This window comes from Neovison vison, chromosome 7 (assembly GCF_020171115.1).
Source record: "Neovison vison isolate M4711 chromosome 7, ASM_NN_V1, whole genome shotgun sequence".
NCBI lineage: Eukaryota > Metazoa > Chordata > Mammalia > Carnivora > Mustelidae > Neogale > Neogale vison.
In genome coordinates this window covers 124,819,083-124,834,372 of record NC_058097.1, presented here as the reverse complement: position 1 = coordinate 124,834,372, position 15,290 = coordinate 124,819,083, and the positions used below count along the sequence as shown (strand labels likewise).

Below are 15,290 nucleotides of genomic sequence, written 5' to 3'. Positions count from 1 at the left end.
CCTTGTTCTTAATTTTTTAATGGAACTTCCTTGTATTAGAAGATGATATAGGAGATAAAAATTTACACTAGCTTTCTCTCTAATGATTTAAGTTTGTGGAACTCTTAATTTTTTTTTTTTTTTTTTGACTGAATGTTCTCCTCATCAACCTTGATTAGACTACCAGAATAATTTTTTAAGAGTCAGATTTCTTCTAAGGCAATGGTGAGATTTTAGGTTAGCACCTAAGATCTGGGCTGCTGTTGTCAGTTTCCACTGCTTTGCTTTTTGCCCAGCTTGCCTAAAGATCTTAAATGAAAGAAATTTCTAGCTATTCTCTGTGGCGCCTTAGATTTCATGTACTTGATTTCATGTCCAGATCATTAGGTATGTTGCTTTGCTGGGACTCGGGTTTTTCTCCATTCCTCTTAACACGTTTTATAGCTAGAGGCAAGGCTGTAGTAAAGTCATTCCTTATTTGGAATTAATTTTTGCCGGTTCTGGATAAGTTTACCTTTCCTAAATATTCTGAATTCCTGCATTCTCTTGGTTTATTGTCAGCTTCCTCTGCTGGATGCAGTAAGGATTAGAGAGGTTCTCTGCCCTCTACAGGCTTACCATTTGGTGAGGGTTATGGGAGTTAGACACAAATATGTATAATGATAGAATGCAAAATTGTGTGGTATGTCAATAGACATCAAAAAGGAGGTTTATTATAGTAATGTAGTACTTCTCAAAGTTTTCTATTAGAGGAGGGGAAAGCATACCCTCAGTCTGAGGACATGGCCCAAACTGGCTCACTTTGATGGAAGTAAAGTGGTATAAGTTAAGTCCTTTGATTCTTGCATAATTCTTGCGTGATTCTTGTGTAAAAAGCACAATATGTGCTTTTTTAAAAATGTGAAACAGGATAAAACTATTTAACTTACATTTTCCCAGTTTTCTAATAAAAGTTACAGCACCGGGAAGCTTTGTGAAGTCTTAACATACTACCGTGTATGATAGGTATGCCAGTATTTGGTATCAGTAAGCCCGCAGATGCATTGCTCTGGTTGGATTATTTCAGGTGGATTTTAGATTAATTTAGAATGGCAGGTTTTAAAGGTGCTTCAGAAGGACTGGAAGAAGCTACATGCTGTGTTCTCAAGTTAGCCAACTGCTCTTTAGAGGTGTGATGAAGCCTCACAGTGGAGCTGTGAGTACTTCTTTATTTGAAGACATTTGAAGGTCTTAACAGAAAGCAAAGGGATTTTTCTTCAGCACGGGGACTGACTTCATCCATGTTGAGAGAGTTCAAGTTCAGAGTCATTTGGCAGGCATAAAGAGGAGGCAAAGAAGTTTGAGGAAAAAAGATGCTCTGAAAACCTACATGAAAAATGATATGCTTGAATTGCTTAGTAGGTAACAATTTAGTGTGGTGCTTTAAGAAGGAAATTTTACCCAGTCCCATCATGATGTAACCACAAAATGTATTTGGTATATGATACCAAGAAGGAGCTGATGGAAAAAGCAAGCTTTAAGAGTTAGTAAGAGGCTGCTACGTGGGGGTGCCTGGGTGGCTCAGTGGGTTAAAGCCTCTGCCTTCAGCTCGGGTCGTGATCCCAGGGCCCTGGGATTGAGCCCCACATCGGGCTCTCTGCTCAGTGGGGAGCCTGCTTCCTCCTCTCTCTCTGTCTGCCTCTCTGCCTACTTGTGATCTCTATCTGTCAAATAAATAAATAAAATCTTTAAAAAAAAAAAAAAAGAGGCTGCTACGTGGCACGAAAGGTAAAGTAACAGCAGATTCTCTTCCCTAGTCACTATCTTGGATAGATAAGATACTTCAGGTAGCCAAAAGAAAAGTGGGCTGGAGGTGAGGGGAGAATAATAAAACACTTCCCATTGCTCAATCTGTTGATAAGACTGTAAGTTGTAGATGCCTGGCAAGTAGTATAAAATGAATGGTTGGACTAGGGAGAGGTCATGGGTGGGAAAGTAGACCAGGAAGCCCACAAAAATGTGCCAGCCCATCCTGTGTTGCTGGGAAGCTTAGGAAAGCTGCAAAGTTCCCATGTTGGGTAATTCCATGTTTTTTTTACTTAACTTAAAAAAAGGCAAGAGAGGTATTTTACTCAATTTTGCTTGAAAGTCCAGCATTCGGACTTAAAATCACCATGTAGGACTTGCCTGCACGTAAATATAAATCACTTTTTTAAAGAGAACAAGTATTGAAGTAGACAAGATGCCTTAAGACAAAACTTCCTGAAGGAGAGTGTGAGGAAGAGAAAACTCAAAGGCAGCAGAGGAGTACTTACTGAGGAAGGGAGAGAATCCTGAGAAGCTGCAGTGTGCTATTGCTTCCTTATCCCTCCTTTTTCAAGCTTTTATTCCCCAGGGCAGAAAGATGGGTGGTTTATTTCATTCTTTGAACTTTCTATTTTTAAGTTCACTTCTAGCATCAGTGAAGTCTTTGTGGGTTTTCGTTTTTAATTTTTGTGGAATTTGCAGCATTATGGATAAAATCTGGCCAACTGTTGGTTCCTGTTTGTTTTTGGGTTGGAATCTTCTGAAACTACTTGCCAGACACATATCATTTATGAAATTACAAAGCATTTTGTCTTAGAGGCCAGCACCACTATTTATTTTCACTGAAGCTGTCTTGAAGATAGTAATTTAATTCATAGACTAAATATGTTGTGCTTACAATGAAAATATTTTGTATTCTGCATTTGCCCTCTTAATAAATAGTGGTTTAATAGTTAACATTTGTTGAGAACCAGTATTTCAAGTTTGTTCTGTTCTGTACCAGATACTGTGCTAAGCCAGTTTCATGTAATATTCATGACAGTCTTGCAAGGGTTTACTATCTTTCTTTTGTACATACGGAACTTGAAGTTCGGAGAGGTAAGTGCTTGCTCTAAGACATATTGCAGTAGGTGGAGGTCCCTGGATTGGTGACTATGTCTGTTAGACTCTTGTACACACCTAATTCATGACACGAAAGGATGATTGATTCTAATGAAGGACCTCTTCCCAAATCTGAGCATGTTCATCACATAACGACTTTAGTTTATCACTGAAAACAGATGCTTTGACTTACACTGCCTGCCACAAGGGTGCACACGTCCAAAACAAGATGCAGAGGTAATACCCTGAATACGCATCTGGTATAGAAATGAATGAGGCCATTTAAAGCTGGGCCAACTTGACAGTGCCAAAACAATGTTGTTCCATCCTTAAACACAGCAGGTAAATTTAGTGGCCTAGAGTAGTCTGCTCTTTTTGCGTTTCCAGAGGGATGAAGAACAACATTAGTGCCCCATTGCCCTTTGGTGATTTTTGTTTCCAGTGACCTCCTGGGAATGTGGCTATTGCTCCGTGGCAGCATTTCTCAAGGTCCACAAGGGAAGATCCTTGATCCCTTTACTGCAAGTCACTCAATTTCACTTTAGCTCAACATACATGTATTGAGTGATTACAATTACTAAGCTTTGTCCTGAGCCTTCTTTAAGAAAACTTTTCTTTAATTGTTAATATTGGACAACCAGTATTTTCTACCCATTTATGTGTAAACTGGAAAATAACAAAGTGGGCACTTTAAAACTTTTTCAAATAAGAGCCATAGAAATGATTTTTATTGACAAGGTCTCATTGTCTTTTTAAATACTTTCCCACACCTAGTATTCTTTTCCTTTGACTTTTCTCCATCGAGCAGTCTGATATTTGCAGTTCTCTGAAAGACACTAAAAACATAACTGCAGGTATTAAAAACCCATGCTTATTTGATAATTCTTTGAACACATTCTTCTGTGTAATGTTCAGTATGATTTTTAGTAAATAAAGGCTTCCAGTTATACTCTTGTTTGTTCCCAGTACCATAAGCTTTTCCGCAATTGATCTATAGGGGATTTTTTTTTTTTTTTTTAAAGAGACTGGGAATGGGGGAAGGGCAGATGGGGAGGGAGAAGGAGAGAGAATCTTAAGCAAGCTCCGTGCCTAGTGTGGAGCCCAACTGGGGACTCAATCTCACAACCCTGAGATCATGACCTGAGCCGAAATCAAGAGTCTGATGCTTAACCAGCTGAGCTACGCAGGCACCCCTGCAGTGGATTCTTATATGAACAGATTGGTGTATACTTCTTTCTGGTCCCTCTGGTCTCTTTTGTGTCTGCTTTCTATTGGGTATCAAGGGCAAAATGAGATGAAGAATATATACCAACCTTCAAGAAGCTTAACACCTAGAATATTACTCAGTTATCTTGTAACATTAGAAAGTATAGGAATGATGTGAATTTCCTTTGGTTTCTAGTCTAGCATGGTGTTTCATAATGACCATCTAATGTATGTTTGCTGCTAGTTTATTCCATGCTAATAAACATAGCTATCTCTAATATAGAGTTCAATACATGGAATCTTACTATCTTAGAATTTATATAACAGGTAATGGGTTAGTGAGATGTTGTTAAAGGGCACACCCTCCCTGATTTTAATTCTTGTTAGTCATTGGGAATCAGCTATGGGATGCAGCAGAAAGAACCCCAAATTTGGGGAGCAGAAGACCTGTCCAGATTTGTATCCAACTATTAGACTTTGGGCAAATTATGTTATTACTTAAATTTTTAAGCATCAGCCCTCATAGCTTTGTGTGAGAATTAAGAAAAAAATACGTAAGAACTTCGAAATAGTAAAGTTATCAGCACTATTGCTATCATTATTATGAATGTACATCAAATCTTCTTGTCAATAGTAAAACATTTTTTATTTATTACCATTTTTAGAAAATTGACAACCCATGTTTTACTAGTGGTTGAAAAGCGACATTAGGGGATTGCAAGAGTGGGAAGAAAGGAAGATGAAAGGCATCTGGAAAGTTGGAGTATTTACTCACCTTACAGAAATTTATGCTTTCAAAAATTGAGCTCTTGTATGTAAGAAATGGTGTTGAATACTCAGATAGTATTCACAGATGGTAAAACTTCCTCCGTTTATTACACTATTAGAATAGGGTGGATAGACGAGGTTTATTGATAACGGGGTAAAAGGTAAACTAGAGAAAGCACAGCAAGTGAGTCACAATGTACAGTGGAAAGTGTAAAAGAGGAGATAATGCCAAATGGGAAGGAATCGGGAAGGGCTTTTTGAAGGAAATTGAGGCTTCATAGATATATTGAAAGAGACCATGGAGAAAAGTGTTATCTCTAGAAGGTGGAATAATAATATAAACATAGGTACAAGAGACTGGATGTTTGTGTCTAATATAAATCAGTACCCCAGTGTGGTATGAATCTTGATAGGTGAGGCTGGATATGTAGGTAGAAATGCCTTTTAGAAGATTCTGTACATTTTGTTAACTTGACCATGATTGGTGTGTTGTCATGTCTTTTAAGTTCCTGTTTTCACTGATTATTCTGAGAAGCCTTCCCCGATGCACTCAAGCCTTTATGTGCAGAGCAGTGTGGCAATGTGGTTAAGTGAAGATTCTGGGTTGAAAACCTGGCTCTGTTGTTTACCAGCTTGTACAAACTTGGGGAAGCCACTTAACCTGCCTGTGCCTTGGTTTCTTCATCTGTAAAATGAGAGTGATGATACCTGCTTTTTGTGACTGTTGTGAGAATTAATGGTTTAATTTACATTAACTGCTTAGAAAAGTATCAGGTACATAGTAAGTTGTCCCTGTAGTGATGATGTTGTTAACTTCTGTAAGAGACTTTATCATTTGACCTGTGGTAGGATTTATTTACATTCCTGATGCTCCTACTGGACTGTGCCCTTTTTGAGGAAAGGGTATATTTTGTTTTTACCTTTGTATCCTCATTGCTTTGTACTACCTGCCTTCTCCATGGTAGTGTAAAGATAATTTTACAACATACATCTGGGGTAAATTGCTCCTTTAAGTCTTAAATCTAGTCTCAGAGCAACTGGGTTTCTGGAAGAACTGACTTGTACCAGTGGACTGGCTGGTTGTACTTGCTTTGACATAAATATAGCTCACTTCTGTAGGTAACATTATAAAAATAATTCCATTAACACTTCTAAAGTAAAAGGTAGCTCTTAATGTATAAGAGGAGTTATAATTATTTACTAAGTGTGTTTTATTTCTCTAATGAAATCAAGTTTTAGTGTTTCATTAGCATCATCTAATTATGGGTGCTACAGGTTAACTCTTTGATATAAAAACATTGTTGACTAATTAAAGCTTAGTGTAATTTCTTTCAACTAAATGTAAATATATGTGAGGACATCCTTGCTTAACTTGTAGGTTAGGCAAATGGAAAAGATGTGGTGTGGATGGTACTTGTGGCATCTTTACTGTATACAACCTTGGTTGCTGGTAAATGTTATTCCTCTACGTTCACCTTAGAATGTGGCCAGATGTCTCTGACTGGGATCTTTTCCTTGTTTGTTTTCCAGTTGTAACAGTTGGGTAGAAATAGGAGAAAGAGACACCCTTGCCTAAACTAAAACTCTATGCTTGTCATAGTTTGTGTGCTTGATCTTTCTTTTTGTACTTAAGAGAAAATGTAGATTCTTATCATTATACATTTTGATACTTTAAAATTCAACAGTAGAATTTTTAAAATTAGGTTTTAAATTCTATAGAGTCAGATGTGAATCAATTTTATTTTAAAGGTTTTTAAAAAATCTTTATTTATTTATTTTTTTGACACAGAGAGAGAGAGAGAGATCACAAGTAGGCAGAGAAGCAGGCAGAGAGAGGGGGGGAAGCATGCTCCCCGTTGAGCAGAGAGCCCAATATGGGGCTCAATCCCAGGACCCTCAGATCATGACCTGAGCCGAAGGTAGAGGCTTTAACCCACTGAGCCATCCAGGCGCCCCTATTTTAAAGGTTTTAGAGTCAGTACTTTGGTACCGTGCATCTGGCTATTGTTCAGAAGCTTTAGACAGTTAGGAAATAGTGTTTCATGTGATTTCAAGTCAGTTAAAGTTGTTGTGCTTTCTAGTTCAGAGGGAGATGAAGCTAAGATAAAGAGAGTGAGCTGAATTCCTCATTTTGAAGGTTGATCAGTATTATTGGCAGAAGATATCGTAAGTTCTTCACTTTGATAATATTTTTGACCTGTTTATTACTTTGGTTTTTTAGAAAATGAGAACAAATAAAAGGAAAGTCAAGAACCCAGACACTTGAAGTTGAAATAAGTCATATTTCAAATTTTTCATTATTTTTGGAATTATCTTCTGAATTACTTGAGAACCAAGTTTTTAAAATGTAATCCTGTCTTATTATGCTTCCAAAAGGATTAGGAGAGAGAGTACTTTCTTCATTCCAGGATTGAAATAGACACCTATCTCTTACACAGAAATACTGAATGAGGTTGTCTTTGTCATGGCCTGATTGCAGTGCATCAAGAGAGAATTTGAAACTGCGATCAACAGATGATTTTCTTGGGCATTTTCCAAGGTTATCTAAGGTCTAACAGCTGCCACCTTCATTTCTGAAAAAAAAATTTTTTTTTTTTGCCTTTTCTAAGATGTTTAACATGGAAATAGCTAACAACTTGTAAGTGCTTAACTGTGTTCCATACACTGTTCTAAGTTCTTCATCTGATTTAACTCATTTTCTTCTCACAGTAACCCTGAGAGACAGTTTCTGTTCCACTTAACAGATAAGGATACTAAGGTACAGAGAAGCTAAGGAACTTGCCCACAGTTATGGCACTTACTGGTAGAGGCAGGAAGTTAGCCCTGGAATTAGGCTCTGCTATTAGAACTTACACTCTCAATCACTTGGCTATATTGACAAGAATAGCGTATAAAGTGGGCTTCTATGTTCTTGTTTGGGAACAGAAATTATAGTGCATCCAATGTGATGTCTGTGAAAGGACAAAGCAGCTTACCTTTCTTTGTCAAGGAGCAAGCCATGGGAAACAAGTATTTAGGAAGAAATGGTCGATTAGGGGATATTGTGTTCGAGTTCCCTAGGACAAAGCTTCCAGATAGCTCATTGTGTTTATTTGAGGGGAAACTCAGGAACTAGTAGTGAGGAGAGGAGAGAAGGAAGAATCTCTTAGAAAATCCCTAAGCATCCTGGTTCATCCATATACACTTTCTCCATCTCAGCTCTGCTGTAGGAATTGCATCTGTGCCTTCAACCCATTTTACCATAAGCATTTGTATTGTACATAAAAAAATAGTGGGACATTAAATGGAATGTGATTCCTGTCTCAGGGAGAGTACCCACGTACAACTTGACTTAAAATTATCCCAGGAGTCTACTTTCTTTGTCTTCTCATAACATTTGATATAGGTGTTATGATTTCTTTTCCCATAGCCAGATTTCTCTACCTGCGTACTGTCAGATAAATGCATACTTTTGCACAGTGCCCTTCTGTCTGGAAGGCCAGTCAACTTTCCCACCTTTGTAAGTTGGACTTTAATGATAATAACTGACGCCACATATTGAGTTGCCTCGTATGTACCAGGCACATACTTTGTTTAGTCTTTAGAACAACTCTGTGAGATCAGTATTAATTCTCTCTTGTCTAGATAAGAAAAATAGTTTTTGGGGAGGATGAGTGATTGTCCAATGGCTCAGAGGTAAATGGTGAGGTCTAGTCCTAATGAAGCCTTTGTTTTCTAATTGACTAATAATTCATTAAGAAGGCTTTCTTTATCTTTCTTCCTGAAAGCCCAAGGGAAGGCCATTCTTAAGGTGATAGAACTTTCTAAAGCTCTTAAATTGAAAGTACTTCTCAAACAGAATAGGCACTGGCCCAAAGTTTTAGCTCCCTTGTGGGAAGAGGTGTAATCTCTGAGTAGCATCATCTTCCAGAGAATAATTTGTTTATTCAAAAAAAAAAAAAAATCTCTTTTGTGTGTGTATTTTGATTTAAAAAAAAAAAACCTCTCTGAAGCTTGAGTCCTTTCACCTTCAAGAATTGTCTTTGTTCAGGGTGTTGGTGAGTTCTTTGGGTAACAATGACACAAAAAAATGATGTTAATGTTTGAAGACCTATTCATTCACCAGTAGTACTTTGATAGGTGTGTAGGGTTTCATGAATGGTGGGTTACCACAGTAAGTCCTGGGCTCATATCTAGGCCTGGGGCCAAACTGTTCTCTTAAAGAAAAAAGTATTCTGACACCAGTAAAAATGTTAAGGAGGACTTTATTCAAGACTGCTAAAGCTGTTGAGATTATAACAACTGGGGAGAGAGATCATACTCAGCCGTGAATGCAACAAGAACAAGTGGGGATTTATAATCAAGGAGCATGTTTGGGGCTGTTTAGGGAGATGTTGGATTGGAATGGAAAATTACTAGTAGGAGACATCAAAGGAAGGAGGATTCTTGGTGAAGGTAGGACAAGGACAAGGGTAGGGGATGAAGATTTTTGGTCTCATATCCCTAAGTGGAGAATTCTTTCTAAAATGACTTGGGGGAAAAAAATGACTTGGCAAGAGTCTTGCAAAAACTGAAGTATGTAGGGCCAGTGAGGACTGGGAGCCAAGGTAGAGGCCTAGTCAAGGTAAGGTCCAGAGGAGTCTGGCTAAACATTGTTGAGGAGAGCATCTTCCGTGGGTTCTATTGCTTGAATTAAATGCAAGAGTTCAGGTATTGGACTTAAACCCATGTGAGATACCACTAACTGAAATTATAGAGTGAATTCCAGAAAAAATATGTTTTGCTACTGGCACAGACTTGTGTGGAAAGGTTGGTATGGATGATCAGAGTAGTTATGAGAGGTGGGATGTTTAAAGCCTCTGTTATGCTGCATTGTCAGATTGATTTATAATTTTACTTAAAAAAACTTATACAGTGTTTATTAAGTATCATACTTGGTTCTAAATCCCTTGCAAGTATTAATTTACTCAATCCTTGAAACAGTTGTGTGAGGTGGTTATGCAATTGTTATGCACTCTTTGCAGAAGAGGATACAAAGGCCCAGAGGAGTTAAATAATTTGCAGGAGGTCACATAGCAAGAACTTGATGGGACTTGGATTTCCACCCAGGCAGCATGGCTCCAGAGTGCATTCTTAATCACTCTGTTAGGCTGCATCCCAGGGATTTACTTCTCATTATTCTGGGCTTTTCTTTATTCTCTCTAGGAATAAAGAATTCTTCTGAATTTAGTCAGACTCTGGATTTTGTTCAGACTGATGCCAGGATTGAAGAATATTTAGCTTGGGATCCCCTATAATTCACAAGGTCATATGTAAACAACCTTGTAGGTGGCCTTAGGAGATCAAAACACATTCCTTACCTGCTCTGTAGTCTGTACATTGGGGACCTTTTCTAATCAAAGAATGGCTGCTTTCCCCTCCCTTTTTCCCTACTCCAGTAGCAACCTTAGTAGCATTCTTTCCTTCTTTTCTTTCTTTCATTCTTTCTTCCTTTTCTCTCTTTCTTCCCTTTCTTCCCTTTTTTTCTTTTCTTTCTTTTTTTCATAAATACTCCATTTATGGGGACTGAATGGCAGTTATTCAATAAAGGCTTTGGGAATTGGTTTCCAGATAATACAAAACTGGCACCAAAACTTTCTTAAAGGGGCAAATTCCCTGGGAGCAGAGCAGAACCAATTCCTAAAATATTTCTTTATTAGTCTCTTTAAAATCGGCTTAAATTTGTCAAGCTAGTATTTTAAAAGCTTCTGGTAAGTATGGTATTACAATGGAAATTAGAATGGAAATGAAAAATCTCATATTCCATGGTACTTCAACTTATGATTTTTTTGAACTTTTAATTACAGATCTATCTATGGCAGTACAGAAATTTTCCCAGTCACTGCAAGATTTCCAATTTGAATGTATTGGTGATGCTGAAACAGATGATGAAATTAGTATCGGTGAGTACTACTGTTCTTTAATATTCTGCATAATTTTAAAAGTCCTACTTCAGATATTGATTTCATTGAAGTCAAACAGATTTACATACCCAAATACTAAACATGTAAAATATTCTCATTTTGATAAAAGTGTAAGGGCAATTTTTGGTTGTTGTAGAGAAGAGTATTATAAATTGCCTAAAACTTGAACTGTTTTTTTTTTCCATAAGGAAATTACTTATTAATTATTCTATAATTTACCTCAGCTCTTTAAGAAGAGGCGGATAGCGATGTTTGTCTCTGCCTCAAAGTGAATCATTCATTCAAATAGATATTGGGCATCTACTATTAAATATTCAAGGTACTGGTTTTAAGAATTATTTTACTTTTTAAAAAATTTAATACTGATTTCTCTTGTAACATGAGTATTTGCTTATAAAGGAAAAATTCAGTCATGATGTTTTAAGCCAGTATTATTATAGGATATAAAATATTACTGAGGATCAGGAGACTTGAGTCCTAATCCAACTTTGCCTTCATTATTCAGCAATCTGACCTTGGGGGGCATTCCCCTTCCTGATTCAGATGGTTTTATTTCCCATAAAGTGAAGAGGGTTGGGTTATGTGATCCCTGAAGTTTTATCTGTATCTGAATTGTTACTGTTTGAGGATCAGATTCATGAAGCATTCCTTTCCCCCACATTTTAACAATTACTACTTAACAGTTTGTGGACAGTAGATCCATTTGTAGGCTAAATTAGAGACATATCACATAATTAGAAGACTGCATAGAATATGTATATTTTAAAGTATAATATGAAATAGAATATTACAGGTATTTAGAACAGTGACTCTCAAGGTTTAATGTATATATGAAGCAGCTGGAGATCTTACGAAATGCAGATTCTGATACAGAAAAGCTCAGGCGGAGTGTGTGATTCTGCATTTCTAACAGACTTGTAGGTGTTGTTGGCAGGGCTGGTCCATGGACCACACTTTGAGTAGTAAGGATTTGTAATCCCTGACATGCCCCTTCGCAATCACATTTCTCTTCTTCCTCTACCATTTCTGTTAGTTAGAGATGTATTCTTAAACAGTATATTTTTATTTTTGAGAACCTAAGTAATAAGCCCAAACCTAGCTGTGAAAGGCAAGGGCAGTGTTATCACCACCGAAGAAAGACCCCTGGAGAAGATAGGCGGACTGAGTTTGATGCATTGTGTCGCTTTAGCTTGCCTACATTCATAAAAGTACCTTCTGGATAAATCACTGGCAGAATTCAGAGTTCTTAGACAAGTTCTCCCTGCATTTGGGATTTTCATTATGCATACATCAATAGGGTCAAGGTGGTGCCTTTCAGAGGCGCTGTGGCAGGGGGTCACTTTATTTGGTTGCTCCTAAGAGTGTTAGTTACTCAGGGGAATGGAGAGGTAGCTGGCTCTTGAAATCAAAAATGACTCCTCCTCCGTCAGTCCTTCAGTCCTCCGATGTAGGGAGAAGGACTGCCACATGGTCCTCATCAGCATGACTTCTTTCTCTTTACAGGATGAATGAGAAAAGGCACCTTCAGTGACCATGCGCCACTTGCACTTGGAACAATAGTTGTCATTTTTGTGTGGCACTTCTTGATATTTGTGTCCTAAATATCTACCCCCAACATAGGCTTATAACACACACCTGGCCAAAAAGCCTAGTTAATATTATTAGAATACTAACATGTTAGCGTTATTATTTAGAAAAAAACACCCCATATACTTATATAAGGGTATTTATTTTCACTTAGTAATGTAAATGTAATTCCAAGAAGGCAGAGGCCAGATTCTTTTCTTTCTTTCTTTTTTTTTTTTTAAAGAGAGATTAAGCAAGAGTGCAGGAGTGGGGTTTGAGGGACAGCAGAGGGAGAAGAGAATCTTAAGCAGGCTCCACAGCCCAGCATGGAGCCCAACCTGGAACTCTGTCTCTTGACCCTGTGAACATGACCTGAGCCAAAATTAATAATTGATCACTGAACCAACTGAGCTACCCATGGGCCCCTTTTTTTTCTTTTTTAAAACCACTTTAGCTTTATCACCTGACCTAGGGCCTGACTCATGGTAAATTGCTGAATAAATGACATAATTTTCCTTATAAAGTTATGTGTATATTTTTCTGACAGAATTATATATATAAATTATATATATATATATGTATGTATATTTAATAATATATATAATTTGTTTTCTTTATGGCAAATACTCTGGGTTTTCATATATATTCTGATTTTTAATAATTTCATGACTTAAAATATTTCATCTGGTTCAGATACATAAACTTAAGAAATAAACTCTATGGAACATTCAGGTCAGTTCTGGTTGGTCTTGTTAAAAAGTACAATAAACATATGGGTACATATTTCTCTTAATTTCCTTTAAACTATTTACTTAAAATACCTTATTAAAGTCACATGTAACTAAAGAGGTGGGATTTTTAAATATATGCTCTGCAGCCTTGCAGGTGGATGTTAGGTGATTTTCCTAGACGGTGGTGAATTTGAACTTAGTTAGTATGGATGTTGTGTCTCTTACAGATTAGATTTGAAAGGTGTTGATCAGTGGGTGAAGGTTTATTCTAGGCAATGGATACTGGATTAAATTCTAGTGTTTTGAGGGCTTTGAGGAGTTAGATCTTGGGGAACAGAAGATGAATGCTATGTAAGGATAGATGTAATGCTCCTTGATGCTTTTGAATCAGAAGACTTATGTAGCTCCTATTACTGGGAATCTGATTCAGACATTAAAATTTTATTAGGAAAACCTAATTTAGAACAAAAATTAGTGTAAAAAATTATTTATGAAATGTAAAAATATAGCTATCTTCCTTTATCTTCACTATCCAACACTTTTTATTCCTTATACTGAGCCCTCAAGTGCATTCTAAACATTTAAAAATAACTACATAATGAAGAGAAGACTTAAATAGCTATTTCTAACATGGAACATTATGAGGATATGGCAAACTATTGTTTCAAGGACAGTGACCTGGGAATGTATCCCTGAGACTTATGGCTGGAGTGGGTGCAGTGCAAGGAACTATCCTTACCCACCTCTATCCAGTCTTCTTTGTTTACTTTTATCAGCAGTTTTAATTCTATATGGGAAGGTACATAATTTTAGCTTTGTTTAAAATAGCTTGTTGAAACCCAGTTTCAGCCCATTTATTCCTCTGATTTAACCAAAGAAGAATGAAGTAGGGAAAGCTATGACTCTTAGCATTGAGTAATAGCCACAACACTCTTGGTCCAGAGTAGTTTTGTGATGGAACCATTAAAGATGATGACTTACAAAAACTCATCTTTTATAAGCAAGCAATGTCAATGAAAAATAACTTGTAAAATCAAGATGTTTGCAGTCTTTTTGCATGTGAGTTGTGGGAATGGATGGGAAGGTGGTTAGAAGATAAGTAAGATATGTCTGCTTTCAGTGTGCTTACAATGGAATAGGGTGAAAAATAGATTTTGAGCAATGTAAGGAAAAGAAGGTTCTTTTGTCGTATCAATATAATTATTTAATTTGTGGAAGCTGTTCCCGGAGTTTTGTAGGTAGGTAGGCCTGTATCTGGCCTGTAAGCCAGGCCCATTCTTCCTCTGTCCCCTTCTGTTCCCACCCTTTTGGGCAGGAGGAGGGCACAAGGGAGGTTTGTGCACAAGTGTCGATTGTTTGTTTTTTAGTAGTGTGAAACATTTCTGGCTTGGAAGGAAGTAAAATGTAATTAGTTGTCTGTGAACCCACTATGGAATTTCTAGGGCTCAGAGAACAGGTCAGTTGTTTCCAAAATTGAAGTCCTAAGCAGGATAGCATCCTGTGCCCTTCCTTTAGCACCTTTCATTCCATTCAAAAATGGCAAGAGGTCATTACTCCTCCCTTTTCCAAGGATTGAACTGAGTAAAGACTCAGGAATAAGTTCAGTAGTTGGACATTTGGGACTTAGAAATTGGTAAGGGAAGGTACAGAGTGATTACAAACTGCTGTAAAATTCAGTCCTCCTTAAATAATTATATAGGTAGACCAGATACAAAATATACTATCATTTAACTATATTTACACAGTAAGTAATGCATATGTAAATGCAAAAAAACAATGCCCACTGCATCAGTTCTCATGCCTGTACACACAAGGGAATTGATAACTTCCAAAGTCATGGCCCTACCCTTAAAACCTTACTAGTGGGAAATAAAAGGTTTATCTCTACAGAAAATAAAATAGTGTCTTTTTGTAAACACTGTTTATACTGGCTCATTCAAACAATAGAAGCTCACAGTTACTATTGTGACTCTACCTATGGGATAGGTTGTTTGGCTAGGTTAATTTAGCACATTAGAGTATAGGATAATAAAAGCCTCTACATCTTGGTGTATTACTTCAGAATTTATGTCCAGATCAAGGTTGTGGCATGCACTTACTTTATTTTGTTCCTATATTTGGTGCCTATAATTTGAAATCACTTTTAACCAAAGTCTTAAAAGTCTATATTAAAAATCAGGTATTATTAGGCTGAGCTAGTGCCAATAAAAAT

The 15,290-nt window shown here is 37.1% G+C and overlaps 1 protein-coding gene across 2 annotated transcripts in view; it reads left to right on the top strand.

Moving 5' to 3' along the window:
* The window catches only part of ARHGAP42 (Rho GTPase activating protein 42), a 279,971-nt gene that overhangs the window by 60,968 nt on the left and 203,713 nt on the right, over nt 1-15,290 (top strand). For both annotated transcript variants that reach the window (XM_044258255.1, XM_044258254.1), the window contains exon 2: nt 10,665-10,760. In XM_044258255.1, the coding sequence (XP_044114190.1) occupies nt 10,665-10,760 (96 nt within the window). The remainder of the gene's footprint in view (nt 1-10,664; nt 10,761-15,290) is intronic.